Source organism: Anomaloglossus baeobatrachus, chromosome 5, assembly GCF_048569485.1.
Source record: "Anomaloglossus baeobatrachus isolate aAnoBae1 chromosome 5, aAnoBae1.hap1, whole genome shotgun sequence".
NCBI classification, from domain to species: Eukaryota; Metazoa; Chordata; class Amphibia; order Anura; family Aromobatidae; genus Anomaloglossus; species Anomaloglossus baeobatrachus.
In genome coordinates, this window is record NC_134357.1 from 389933135 (window position 1) to 389946594 (window position 13460).

The 13460-nt window shown below is 44.0% G+C and overlaps 1 protein-coding gene across 5 annotated transcripts in view; it reads right to left on the reverse strand.

Moving 5' to 3' along the window:
• The window catches only part of CACNB1 (calcium voltage-gated channel auxiliary subunit beta 1), a 177442-nt gene that overhangs the window by 11612 nt on the left and 152370 nt on the right, over positions 1–13460 (reverse strand). For 3 of the 5 annotated variants that reach the window (XM_075350114.1, XM_075350116.1, XM_075350115.1), the window contains 2 exons: positions 11643–11738; positions 11118–11303 (listed from right to left, as the gene is read on the reverse strand). In XM_075350114.1, coding sequence (XP_075206229.1) covers positions 11118–11303; positions 11643–11738 — 282 coding nt within the window. Of the gene's footprint in view, positions 1–3715; positions 11304–11642; positions 11739–13460 lie in introns of those variants that run through there. The other 2 variants (XM_075350117.1, XM_075350118.1) reach the window with 1 other exon arrangement.

Here is a 13460-nt window from a genome sequence, read left to right on the forward strand (position 1 = left end):
CCAGACCTGGGGTCCCCAGGCCTCACCTTTGTAACCACCCTGCCACCGGCCCCGGCAGTCCGCCCGGCCGCGACGGAGATGACGACGGCCCCGGCAGTCCGCCCGGCCGCAACGGCAGCGAAGTACCGGTCCCGTTGACCAATCTGGAACCATTTTTGGACTGGGGTCAAGGGGTGCTGCCCACTTCCTAGGGGCAGCACCAAGGCTAGGTTGTTTGGGTGGGTGACTAAAGGACCCGTCACGTTGACATTATTAAAAGTGTTATTTGTTGTTGCAACGTTGAAGCAATGTGCATCCCGCTGTGGGAAGATTGAAAATGTTTAAAATGTTTTATCCTTTTCCAGTTTTAATAAATGTCGGTGCCTAGACGGCCCGAGGACGGGCCGTGTTTTACCAAGGGGGTGTGTGACGCCCTGGCACAGCCAGGTTGTCACAGAAAGAGTTAATCCTCCTTGGTAATCTGATCTCACACCGGTGCAGCCAGACAAGCCACAGCCCCAGTGTAAGAGAAAAGCAGAGGAGAGGGGAGGGGCTGGAGCAGAGAGTGTGTGGAGAGCAGACAGGACAGAAGTCTGGAGTGGTAGCTCCCAGGCTGGGAGTGAAGCGTTCTCCAAAAGGGCCGGGGCAGGCCGTAGTGAGGAAGGGGCCAGAACAGGTAGCCGGAGCAGGGCGGTGGCCCCTCGGTACCTGGGTACCCGGATCACTACAGGGGAGTAGATTCCCCGTTCCCGGCTGAGGAGAAAGAGGAAGAGAGAGGAGAAAAAGGCACTTGGCTGCAGGGAAGGAACAACAAGGGCTGCTGCACCGTGTGTGGGACACTAACACCCCCGTACCGGAGGCCGCGGACACCGGCAATTCTTAGTTCACCAGTGACTCCGTGTGACTTTCTTGTGAGTACACCCGTGCCCTCGGGCACCGCACTGCAGCACTGCGCCCTGTTCCCTGCTTACCCCATCACCGGGCCCCGGGACAACCAACCCCCTACCCACGGAGGGGAGAAATAACATCTAGCTGCTCCATACCATCGCTCCCGGGATCCCCGTCCAAAGCAGCGGTGGTGTTCCAACCTCACCACAACCGTGGGTGGCGTCACGGACAATTCCCCTTACCAAATCCCCTTTTACTGTGGAGCCTGGGATCACAGACCGGGTCACGCCACCGTGATACCCACAGAAGTGACTCTGTGGCCCGGATCTGAGTACCCCTGGTCCCCGGGCGACACACTAGATCTGCTGCAGAGGAAACATTAATTTTATCACAATGACAGCAAACAACTCAGCAAGTGACACATCGCTGGAATCAGGGTCTCTGTCTCTACAATATGCTGCTCTCAGATGTTGGAGCAAAAACCTGCTGAGAGATTCCCTTTAATTCATTATACAGTCAATAATGCAACACATTAATCTATAGAAAGCAAACAGTGCAAAGATATATAGCCCAAAATACATGCATTGAAAAAAAAATAAAAAATTATATATATATATATATATATATATATATATATATATATATATATCCCATAGGTGTACATAGTCTTTAAGGAATGAGAATCAGCCCATAGCTAGTTAGCTAGAAGCCCACATACTTGTAAAAAGTGTGATTTCCTACCCAACTACACGTGTACATGAGACCTGATCCATATCCAAGCGAAGACACACATACATCTGAACCTTTGCCTGGGCAAATTTGCATGTATAGTTTATCTAAATCAATCCCTGGCAGACAAAGTAAAATGACTAAGTAACGATCTTTAGGAAACTATATTACAGCTAATTCCAATCCAGTAACCATTGCAGTCTATTCATCAAGACTACATCCTTACTGGGTGCGGATATATATAGTAGATATAGTGGGGTGCAGGCGTAGGTATACAGTTTAAATAATAATTGAATCACAATCATGTTATCAACTATTCATGGCTTTCTTGAATCTAAATAATCTTTGATAACTCCCAAAAAGAAAAAGTTAACCTGGGTAAGATCCGGCAAGCCCTTGTCTTCTTATCCTCTTATAAGGGTATAAAATATGAGTAGACACTGTATATCCACATATATGCACGCCCTGTATATCTCCGCCAGCTCCTAGCATGCCACATAAATGATTCTAGCCAGACATTCACATCTAAATGCATAACAAATCCAGAGCCAGCAGTACACGTCAGATCTGATCTATAGCCAGATACTCCCATATACATTAGACACCTATAAATAAATCAGAAACAAATGTTCCAGGTGGCACACAATCCAAGGTGCACGTGTCCGAGGAAGGCATCCACAAAATAACTTGAACAATGGACTGACACTCCAAATCTTCTGGAAGTTTTTAAAATTTATTCCACATGAATATTCAGGCGTAAATTACGCGTTCCGGCTAATATTGAGCCTTTTTCACATCTCATGTTATAAATAAATCAGAGCGTACATAGGAAAATCTGATCTGATTTTTTGCTGTCTGTATATGAATATGACAACAATCAAGCCAATCATAGGCAAGATCCAGATATAATCAATCACCAAGTATAGACAACATCATAGGCAGTTAGTGACACATCTGACCCAATTCCAAGCCAACCATTTAGTGCATTTCATATCATCCACTGCCACATATCTATGTATATTCAAATTGCCTCATCAGAGAAGAAGCATGGCGCTCTCCACAAGGAGACGTTCCCAATTAGATATCCATCACAGACCTCTCATCCAGCCAAATCAGATATCTCGCTTTGCACTGATGAGGCGCAAACACCCAGAAACACATGTCTGCAAATTGTGTCTGATTTGGCTTTTATCCTAGGTTAACTGGCAAGGCTTGTTAAAGGGTGGTTGATATTGACATTTAGGAGTGCTACTTCCAATAGGTGGCACTAGAGTTCAAGTCCTCCTGCTTGTTTAAAGAGGTAATTTGCATATTTAATTTCCCAGAGAAGCACTGCATGGCTTATAAATCTCCTCACACCAGCATGGCACTCCTGAAGAAGAGACTTTAGCTCTTAGGCTGGTTTCACACTACGTCTTTTTAACATCCGTTGAAAACGTTTTTTTAGCGGAAGTACGGATCCTGCTTTTACAGCAAATAACGTATGCAAACGCATATGTTATTTTGCAGGATCCTGCACTGGATGTTTAGGGGCGGGCATTGGAGTCATGTGATCGGGAGTGAGGGGAGCTAGACTGGGAGCCGGCATCTGACAGCTGCAGACGCTGGTAACCAAGGTAAACATCGGCCTTGGATACCCGATATTTATCTTGGTTACGAGTGTCTGCAGCTGCTAGGAGCAGGGCTGCCTGCACGCGTAACCAACGTAAACATCGGGTAACTAAGAGAAGTGGTTACGCGATATTTACCTTGGTTACGAGTGTCCGCAGCTCTCAGGTGGGGGAGAGGGAGGGAGGGAGGAAGGGGGTAAGACAGATAGAGAGAGAGAGGGTGAGGGAGGGAGGAGGAGAGAGAGACAGATCACGCGAGACTGGTTCTGGGCATGCTCAGTACTTTCTGGGCATGCTCAGTACAAAAGCAGGATCCTGTCTATCAGCACGCCAGCGTTCACCTGCGTTCGCGTGCGTTATAGTGCGGATCCGGTGACTTGCAGTATTTTGACGCAGCTCAAAAACGCTACAAGTAGCGTTTTTTAAACATGTTAAAAAACTGCAAGTCACTGGATCCGCACTATAACGCACGCAAACGCAGGTGAACGCAGGTGGACGCAAGTCCATTGCAAATGCATTGAAATGAAAACGCATTTGCACTGGATCCGTACTTTCGCTAAAATAACGTTTTCAACGGATGTTAAAAAGACGTAGTGTGAAACCAGCCTTAGGTATTTATGTACAACATGTGCTTTAAAATGAGTGATCTAAGTCTTAGCTATTTTGTGGTATTAGTACAGGACTTTATTTATTAGAAGTACCATCTAGCCGGAGTGACAGTATTGTCCCTAGTTAGTAATACATGTGCATGGATTCTTAGTCAGCCTCTCATGCTTGTCCGTGTGCAGCGTCCATCATATTTACATGTACATTAGGTAAGATATTAAGGGTTTATTCACACATCAGTATTTTTGATCAGTATTTCTATGCCAGAACCAGGACTATCTCCATAACACAGAGGTGTCAATGTTTCAATTCTAGTTTTTCTCTATACGTTCCACTACTGGCTTTGGTATACAAACACTGATGCAAAATACTGACCACATTCTCTGATGTGTGAACAGGGCATGAGAAAAAAGTGACAACAGATGAAAACAGAAGACAAATGTGGCCGTGCTTCCTAAAATCTTCAGTGCAGCTTCACATCATTTATCATCACTGACTCCAAGAAAATATGCAATATTTATTATCATTGACACCAAGGAACAAGGTTTCGTACATTCCTGTGTATTGTTTTATGATAGCATGACAACATGGTAAATGATGACTTGAAAAGAAAAATAAACACTTACACAATGCTTTCATGGAGTGAAGTGTAACATTCACAAATATATGTTAAAGTTCCTGGAATACGTATTATAGTAAGAAGATATCGACTCATCTGTATAGAAAGCTACGACAATGCTATTATTCCTCCTCACTTCTCACAACGATACCGCCTATGGGCCCGGAACTGCTTATGTCACCTATGTCTGCTGCCACCTGCACAATCAGAGGCTTCAGGGGAAACAATGACTGAAAGAGTTGCCTTTATTTTAGCTGATTGTTACTGGTTCCACTTAACCTTCCAATTCCGGCTGCCTAGACATAAGCATGCATGCCGGGGCAATCCCAATGTGCATGCTTACGCTCCAGCCTGTAAAGCACCTTGTATGACCCTTTTACATGTCCTGATGATTGGCAGAATGACTGTTCATGGGAGCGTTCGTTCCCCGTCATTGCCCAGGGTAAACAAGCACAGGGATCAGCTGATAAAGGAGCAACGTTTGTTTGCTAATTGTACGTGTATGCAAGCTGAAAAATAATTGTGAGGGTGGCAGGACAGCGAGGGGGCACAGACAATGCCACAGCCCCTCTCATAGGCAATCTTTAATAAAAATGAAAGCAGACATTCCAATTAACTTCCTATATCATTGACTGAATTTTACAAGAAGACACTTCGCTAATGCAAAAAGATCCTTAAAGGGAACCTGTCATCTCCAAAAAGACAATTTACCTGCAGACAAATAGTGTTTAAAGGGAATCTGTCACCAGGTTTTTGCTCCCCATCTGAGAACACCATAATGTAGAGACAGAGACCCTGATTCGAGTGGTGTCACTGGTTTTCTCTGCTGCAGTTATACAGAGCTCATGAATATGCTGGACTACCTTCCAACACGCCAAGTAGTCCTCTAATGATAAAATCACTGTTTAATCAGCAGTAGATTATCAAAACTACACTAAGCAGCCCAGTAAGTGACACATCACTGGAATCAGAATCTCTGCCCCTACATTATGCTGCTCTCAGATTAGGAGGTGAAAACCTGGTGACCGATTCCCTTTAATTCTTGTGTAGCTGGCTTACTAGAGCTGCTAATTGAATTTATATTCTCCCTGCAGACGCTCTCTTCCAGGCATCGGGGCTGCGGAGGGAGTTGTAACAGTCACCACTCACTATAGAATCTCCAAGGAGAATAAAATTAAATTTTTTCGCCTAAGCTGCGCCATTAAGCCACATACACAAGATTTAAATGCTATTTACCTCCAGATTATTGCTATATCTACAGGTTAATAGTGTTTTTTGTTTGGTGATGGCAGGTTCTCATTAATGTTTTATATCTATGGCTGAAAGGATATCCCCATATTTGCTGATTTTATTTATTGCTCTAATGCTCCTTGAAAAAAAATTGAGGCAACCTTACAAATAGTTTTCCCGGGTATGGTTCCACTTGCATATCACTCTTGCGAGTCTCGCATCGGTATCACTGATGCTCTCCGGACAGTAGTGCCTCAGCTGCATAGAAATACATGCAGCCGACCCGCACCTGTCAGGAGATTGTGCGGCTGTGCCAGGTGATACCGATGCGAGACTCGCACGAGTCATACGCAAGTGGAACCATACCCTTACTAGTATCCTTGTTTTGTCTACAGGCCCCATGCAAGTCAATGTGCATCCATGGTTACCAATTATAAACAAGTGAGTGATACAATCATGCAGTCACTTTGCATTCAGTCCTTCCATCTATCTATAATGTTTTGCTAATATACTAAAATGGGATTCTCATTACTTTTAAATGATGACCTACCCTAAAGGGGCTTTACACGCAGCGACATCGCTAGTGATGTCGCTCGTGAAAGCACCCGCCCCCGTCGTTTGTGCGTCACGGGCAAGCCGTCACATGTAGCACTGTGTGCTGCCTCAGGAACGACGAACAACCTGCGTCCAGAACAACTAACGAGATTTTGAAAATGAACAACGTGTCAACGATCAACGATTAGGTATTTTTGATCGTTAACAGACGTTAACAGACGTTCGTAGCTGTTGCAACGACGTCGCTAACGACGCCGGATGTGCGTCACGAATTCCGTGACCCTGACGACCTATGGTTAGAGATATCGTTGCGTGTAATGGGCTCATTAATATAAGATTGTCATAGTTGTTTGCCCACTCTTGCATGCTGCAGCAGCTACAGAAGTTGCTAGGCAGTCTACCGAGCTGCGGAACAGTGTACACTGTTTACATTAGGCCACCACTATAGGTAACAAGCGGATTGGTGGGTGTGCGGGATTACAGACCCACACTGATCTCAAAGGGTAGGTCATCAATATAAATGAGCTAGAATGTACAAGAGGACCAAGTAGGAGACAGATAGGAAGGAGAATGACTACAGCATCACACTACACAATCATTGTTGCTATGTATTGCAGCTGTTTACATGAAGGCATTTTTATAAAGTGGCTACTTTTTAAGGTTAGATATGTAGGAGCAATTTAATCTCAAATGTAGGTTACTATTAAATTGGAATTGTGTCCAAACAAATATCAAAATAGTTCTGACAAGGCTATCCCTTATTATTATTCTATAAAGGTGTTGCCCAGGTTTGGCATGTCTGCATTCACTAATGAGCAAGGCAACACATGTCTAGTTTGAATAAGGCCAGGAGTTGCATATTGTATACTTTGGATCACATAATTGTCCAGTCTTGCCGCCAGCACCAGAGAATACTGACCGCTCGCACTGTGACGACTCAAGAGTCTGCAGCCTCATAGAGTGACTGCAGACTTCTGCGCCAAACGTGGACAACCTCTTTAAGCAGAAGAACCCTTTCACATATATTAGCGAATATTATATAATGTAATCAATCATCTTGTATTTTTTGGTTTAAAGGAGCCTAAATTGAACTTGTTAGCAGTTTCATAGGGTCCACCATTACAGAAAGTCACATTTTACTCAGAGACAGAGGTCCAGATTCATCAAGACTATCTCACTGGTCTTCATGAATCGGGCACTGTTGGAAGAGACTGGACACAGGCAATTGAGTTTGCTGAGCTGTTCCCTTTACTTGCTAGCCTTGACATGAATAAAAGGATTATCTCTATTTGCATAGGAGGGAAGACGGAAAAAGAAGTTGCGTTTCTCATCCCAGGGCCAGCTCATCTTTAAAACTATTTAAAACTAGTTTTTGAAACTCTGCAACTTATTTCAGTAAAACTTAGCTCTCTGTAATAAGAAAGCTTGCCAGGAGATCATGCTTCCCGTGCCATGTGTGGCATGAAATTCTGACAAGCTCCTTTGTAACAGAGACTGGTAACAGGTTTCCTTTAAAATAATATATATATATACAGTGCCTACAAGTAGTATTCAACCCCCTGCAGATTTAGCAGGTTTGATAAGATGCAAATAAGTTAGAGCCTGCAAACTTCAAACAAGAGCAGGATTTATTAACATGCATAAATCTTACAAACCAACAAGTTATGTTTCTCAGTTAAATTTTAATAAATTTTCAACATAAAAGTGTGGGTCAATTATTATTCAACCCCTAGGTTTAATATTTTGTGGAATAACCCTTGTTTGCAATTACAGCTAATAATCGTCTTTTATAAGACCTGATCAGGCCGGCACAGGTCTCTGGAGTTATCTTGGCCCACTCCTCCATGCAGATCTTCTCCAAGTTATCTAGGTTCTTTGGGTGTCTCATGTGGACTTTAATCTTGAGCTCCTTCCACAAGTTTTCAATTGGGTTAAGGTCAGGAGACTGACTAGGCTACTGCAACACCTTGATTTTTTCCCTCTTGAACCAGGCCTTAGTTTTCTTGGCTGTGTGCTTTGGGTCGTTGTCTTGTTGGAAGATGAAATGACGACCCATCTTAAGATCCTTGATGGAGGAGCGGAGGTTCTTGGCCAAAATCTCCAGGTAGGCCGTGCTATCCATCTTCCCATGGATGCGGACCAGATGGCCAGGCCCCTTGGCTGAGAAACAGCCCCACAGCATGATGCTGCCACCACCATGCTTGACTGTAGGGATGGTATTCTTGGGGTCGTATGCAGTGCCATCCAGTCTCCAAACGTCACGTGTGTGGTTGGCACCAAAGATCTCGATCTTCGTCTCATCAGACCAGAGAACCTTGAACCAGTCTGTCTCAGAGTCCTCCAAGTGATCATGAGCAAACTGTAGACGAGCCTTGACATGACGCTTTGAAAGTAAAGGTACCTTACGGGCTTGTCTGGAATGGAGACCATTGCGGTGGAGTACGTTACTTATGGTATTGACTGAAACCAATGTCCCCACTGCCATAAGATCTTCCCGGAGCTCCTTCCTTGTTGTCCTTGGGTTAGCCTTGACTCTTCGGACAAGCCTGGCCTCGGCACGGGTGGAAACTTACAAAGGCTGTCCAGGCCGTGGAAGGCTAACAGTAGTTCCATAAGCCTTCCACTTCCGGATGATGCTCCCAACAGTGGAGACAGGTAGGCCCAACTCCTTGGAAAGGGTTTTGTACCCCTTGCCAGCCTTGTGACCCTCCACGATCTTGTCTCTGATGGCCTTGGAATGCTCCTTTGTCTTTCCCATATTGACCAAGTATGAGTGCTGTTCACAAGTTTGGGGAGGGTCTTAATTAGTCAGAAAAGGCTGGAAAAAGAGATAATTAATCCAAACATGTGAAGCTCATTGTTCTTTGTGCCTGAAATACTTCTTAATACTTTAGGGGAACCAAACAGAATTCTTGTGGTTTGAGGGGTTGAATAATAAATGACCCTCTGAATAAACTTTTCACAATCTAAAAAAAAAATAAAAAAAGAAATAACATTCTTTTTTGCTGCAGTGCATTTCACACTTCAAGGCTGATCTACAGTCCAAATGTCACAATGCCAAGTTAATTCTGAATGTGTAAACCTGCTAAATCTGCAGGGGGTTGAATACTACTTGTAGGCACTGTATCTTATATATATCTCAATCACATACCCTGCATTCATGGTATAGTAATATTGTTGTGCAGTGAGTGCTGAGGCCCAGGATTCAAGTCCAACCAAGGGCAACATCTGCCCTTGGTTGGATGGTTGTTATGTCTGCCCTTGGTTGGATGGTTGTCACGTCTGCCTTTGGTTGGATGGTTGTCACATCTGCCGTTGGTTGAATGGTTGTCACGTCTGCCCTTGGTTGGATAGTTGTCACGTCTGCCGTTGGTTGAATGGTTGTCACGTCTGCCCTTGGTTGGATGGTTGTCACGTCTGCCCTTGGTTGGATGGTTGTCACGTCTGCCCTTGGTTGGATGGTTGTCACGTCTGCCCTTGGTTGGATGGTTGTCACGTCTGCCCTTGGTTGGATGGTTGTCACGTCTGCCCTTGGTTGGATGGTTTTCACGTCTGCCCTTGGTTGGATGGTTTTCACGTCTGCCCTTGGTTGGATGGTTGTCATGTCTTCTCTTGGTTGGATGGTTTTCACGTCTGTCCTTGGTTGGATGGTTGTCATGTTTTCTTGGGTTTCTTGCAGGTAGTCCAGTTTCCCACTACACTTTAATTTGCTAATTAGATTGTGACTCCAATGGGGGATATAAGTGCAGACAATCTCTGTACAGCATTGTAGAATAAGTTGAGGTTATAGAAATAAATAATAATAATAACAATGACCTATGAAATCCCCATGGCTCCTAGGATCTTTACAGTAATGGGAGCATACAGCTCAGGAGGACATAGACCATGACTTTTTCTTTGAATATCTGCTGGACAATTTACGTCCACCTATGCTGTGTGCTCACAATTTAATATTGTCCGACTTCTTTTTAAGTCTATAAAAAAGTGTTTTTACTGGATAGAAGATAGCGACCCTGAGCCTCGCCTAATAATTGTCATCTATACCAATCCAACTTTCATGCCAATAGAGTGCCTAACCCATTTATTCAATATGAGGCACGTGTGGACTTAATGAATGCATGTATAACTAAAGTAACCAACATGAACAAGACAAGAAGAAATTAAAAGCACATAAATAAAGAAAATTAAATAAAAACATGAAACAACTGAATATTTATCAAGCACAGCCTATGACTGTTGTGTTGTTACCCAGATGGTACTGCAAATATTCGCAGTCAATGTCGGATATGGGGTAGGGGCTGATGTCAGGCACTGCGGTTTAACAGCTGAAAAGATAAGGGTTCAGAGCAGAAGCAGGAAGTTCCCCATCGGTAAACAGTCATTGTCAGCAACCACCATACCGTGCTATATATGCAGTGTAAAGAGAAAAACATCAGCAGGTGGCTGGCCATAACTGAAATAGGGACACTTCTCCTGCTAATGATATGTAATTTCTCCTCTATATCGTAAATATCTGCAATTGTCAATTTCAATAACTAAATCATAAACTATAGGCTTATACTATATAAATACTGTATATGTGGCTTCATTTAGTATAAGGTGTCTTTACCAAGGCATTGCTTGCAATGTGTTCTGTAAACAGCTTGCCTATTTGTTCATTAGCCACCAGGAGGAAAGCTAATGGCGTGGATGTTGCCCCCTCTAACACAGGAGGTCATCATCCCCTTATATATTTGGTATGTAGCTGTCAGGGCAGTAGTGAAGATATATTGTGCTGGTCTCTCCGACATATCTGTTCTTCTAAACTACACAGCATGTTCATCCATCCTAGTGCCTGACCCGGTTTCCCCTCGGCTTCCCCACAATCCCATGTTCTGTTTTAGCGAGGTGAGGACTTGCACCTGCAGATTGGAGACGGGTGCAGGGCTGGATGCCAGGGCTGCTGTGGCAAGAGTGCGGTTGAGCAGCGGATTGGGTGGGTTAATGCTCGGAGGATGAGTTGCTTTCCAGTAGGCTTCTAAGTATTCTGCCAGGTGCTCACAGGCATCCTCAAGTTGGTTCTCATCCAGAATGATATCGAACATCTCCTGTCATCACAAGAAAGGTAAAGACAGTTATTACATCGCTTCCTTCCAATATCTGTCTACGGACGATGACATAAAAAATGATCAGCGAACTAGACCTGTCAAATACCAATGAGGCAGTAATGGCGCTTAGTACACGCTCCTTTATGACGTTTCTATGGATCAGTTTAAAATAGATATTATCCATTCCAGGTCTAATGTGGCAGACTAAAATGGAAACAATCCATTCATGTAAAAGGAACAGATTGTGTTTGTTTATGGAGCAGGACATGAACTTGTCACAGTAGCTGAGTATTACTCCGTGTTCTACCAGCCATGACTGCCAGGAATGCTCACACTCACCGGAGGGCACTGAGCCAGTTTATCTGCGGCCACCATCTGTACATTTAAATGCTTTGCTTGAGACTTCCCTCTAGATTTTATCAGCCTGTGTAATACCTGGGGAAAGAGAACAGACGTCACACTGGTAGATTTAGGAATCTGTAGTATAACCCTATACACATACAGGCACTGATCCATCATTGCTTTGGGCCTGTTTTTTTATCTAGTATTGTGTATTTGCGCACCAAATTTATAATTCTATTTGCACTATCTTTTGTTTTCCGCCTTGTGAGTTTAGCAATCCCAGCTGTTTTAGACTGAGTGATTAATAGGGACTTTTTAAAAAGTTACAAAATTTAGCGCAACTCTACTCTAGACCCCCCCTTCTGGTGTATTTGGTGCAAAATTGCAGCTTTCATCTACAAAAGTTGCAAAAAAAGGGGTAAAGTTAAGAGCACACTGCATTTTTTTATGCATTTTGTCACAAAAGTGCAAGCCTATACATGTGCCAACAAAATCAATGAAAATTCTGAAGTGCTGTGCGCATGTTGCCTATTTTTTCTTGCAGATTTGGGTACAGAAATAATCTGCTGTCTGTCAATTTTAGGTGCTTTTTTGTCTGCATTTTTCAGCCCTTCCATCTATTTCAGCCCTTCCATCTATTCCTTGCAGATTTGGGTGCAGAAATAATCTGCTGTCTGTCAATTTTAAGTGGTTTTTTTTCTGCATTTTTCAGCCCTTCCATCTATATTATTTCAGCCCTTCGATCTATTTTCATTATAAAAAACACATAGTAAAAAAAAATACAGCAAAAACGCACCTCTTTTTTTGGTGCAATTTTCTGCCAGTGTAATAACCAGCAGGTGACGGGATACGCAAGGACTGCACGGAACCACGGGGGTTAACCAATGCAAATTTAATAACATATTGCACAACACAAGTGGGGGAAAAGCGCGGGAAAGGAGGGGGGGGAGAAGCGGGAAGGTGCACAGCAGTAAATATAATATACATACAACTGCTTTGACTAGTTTATCAAGGGTGCGAAGCCTCAGATTGTCCTCCAATAACAAAACACAAAGTCCTTATTAAGCAAAAACGCGGGGTCCTTGTTACTTTACTCGTATAACACAGTGCAGAGTCTTTTCCTATCTGTCCCTAACTAAAAGTAGTGTGCACACTTAACTGCCGGCTTACCGTGGGATACCTCGCCACCGTTGGGGCCCGTATTCCGCCGGTAGACACCTCTAAAGTTCAGTCTTTGTCCCGGATCTGTAACTTGCCCGTGCTGTCTGGCTCCTCGCTCCACATCCAGCCTCTTTTGGATCTGTGCCTTGGGGAGGCGCCAAGCAACACTCTCAGGTACTTGGACCTCATTAAGCAGGGCAGACCGCGGCCTTCTATTCTACAGCACAGCCGAGCACCCTCCTCTTTGTCATCAGCCACCACGTAGTACCCTTTTTCCTTCCTGTCTCTCGTTACATCCTGCTGCAGGACTGTACCAAGTCACTCGGCGCAGCAGGGGCTTTGTGCCTGCTGTTCTCTGTTTTGACAGCAGGTGGCAGCATAACACAAGGAGAAGTCCACAAAACAGTCTTTTAACCTATACATATAAATGTCAACAGGTCTTACACCAGAAGATGCACATTTGGTGCAGAAACTTTCTGCACCAAATATTCAGTGTCCCTAGTATGTGCGCACACCAAATCTGCATGTTCTGGCAGAAAAACGGATCAAAAATAAGATGCGCTTTTGCTTTGTTTTTGCCATGAGTTTTTCACAATGACGTCAAAGGGAGGAAGGGCTGAAAAACACAGGCAAAAACGCACCTAGAATCGACAG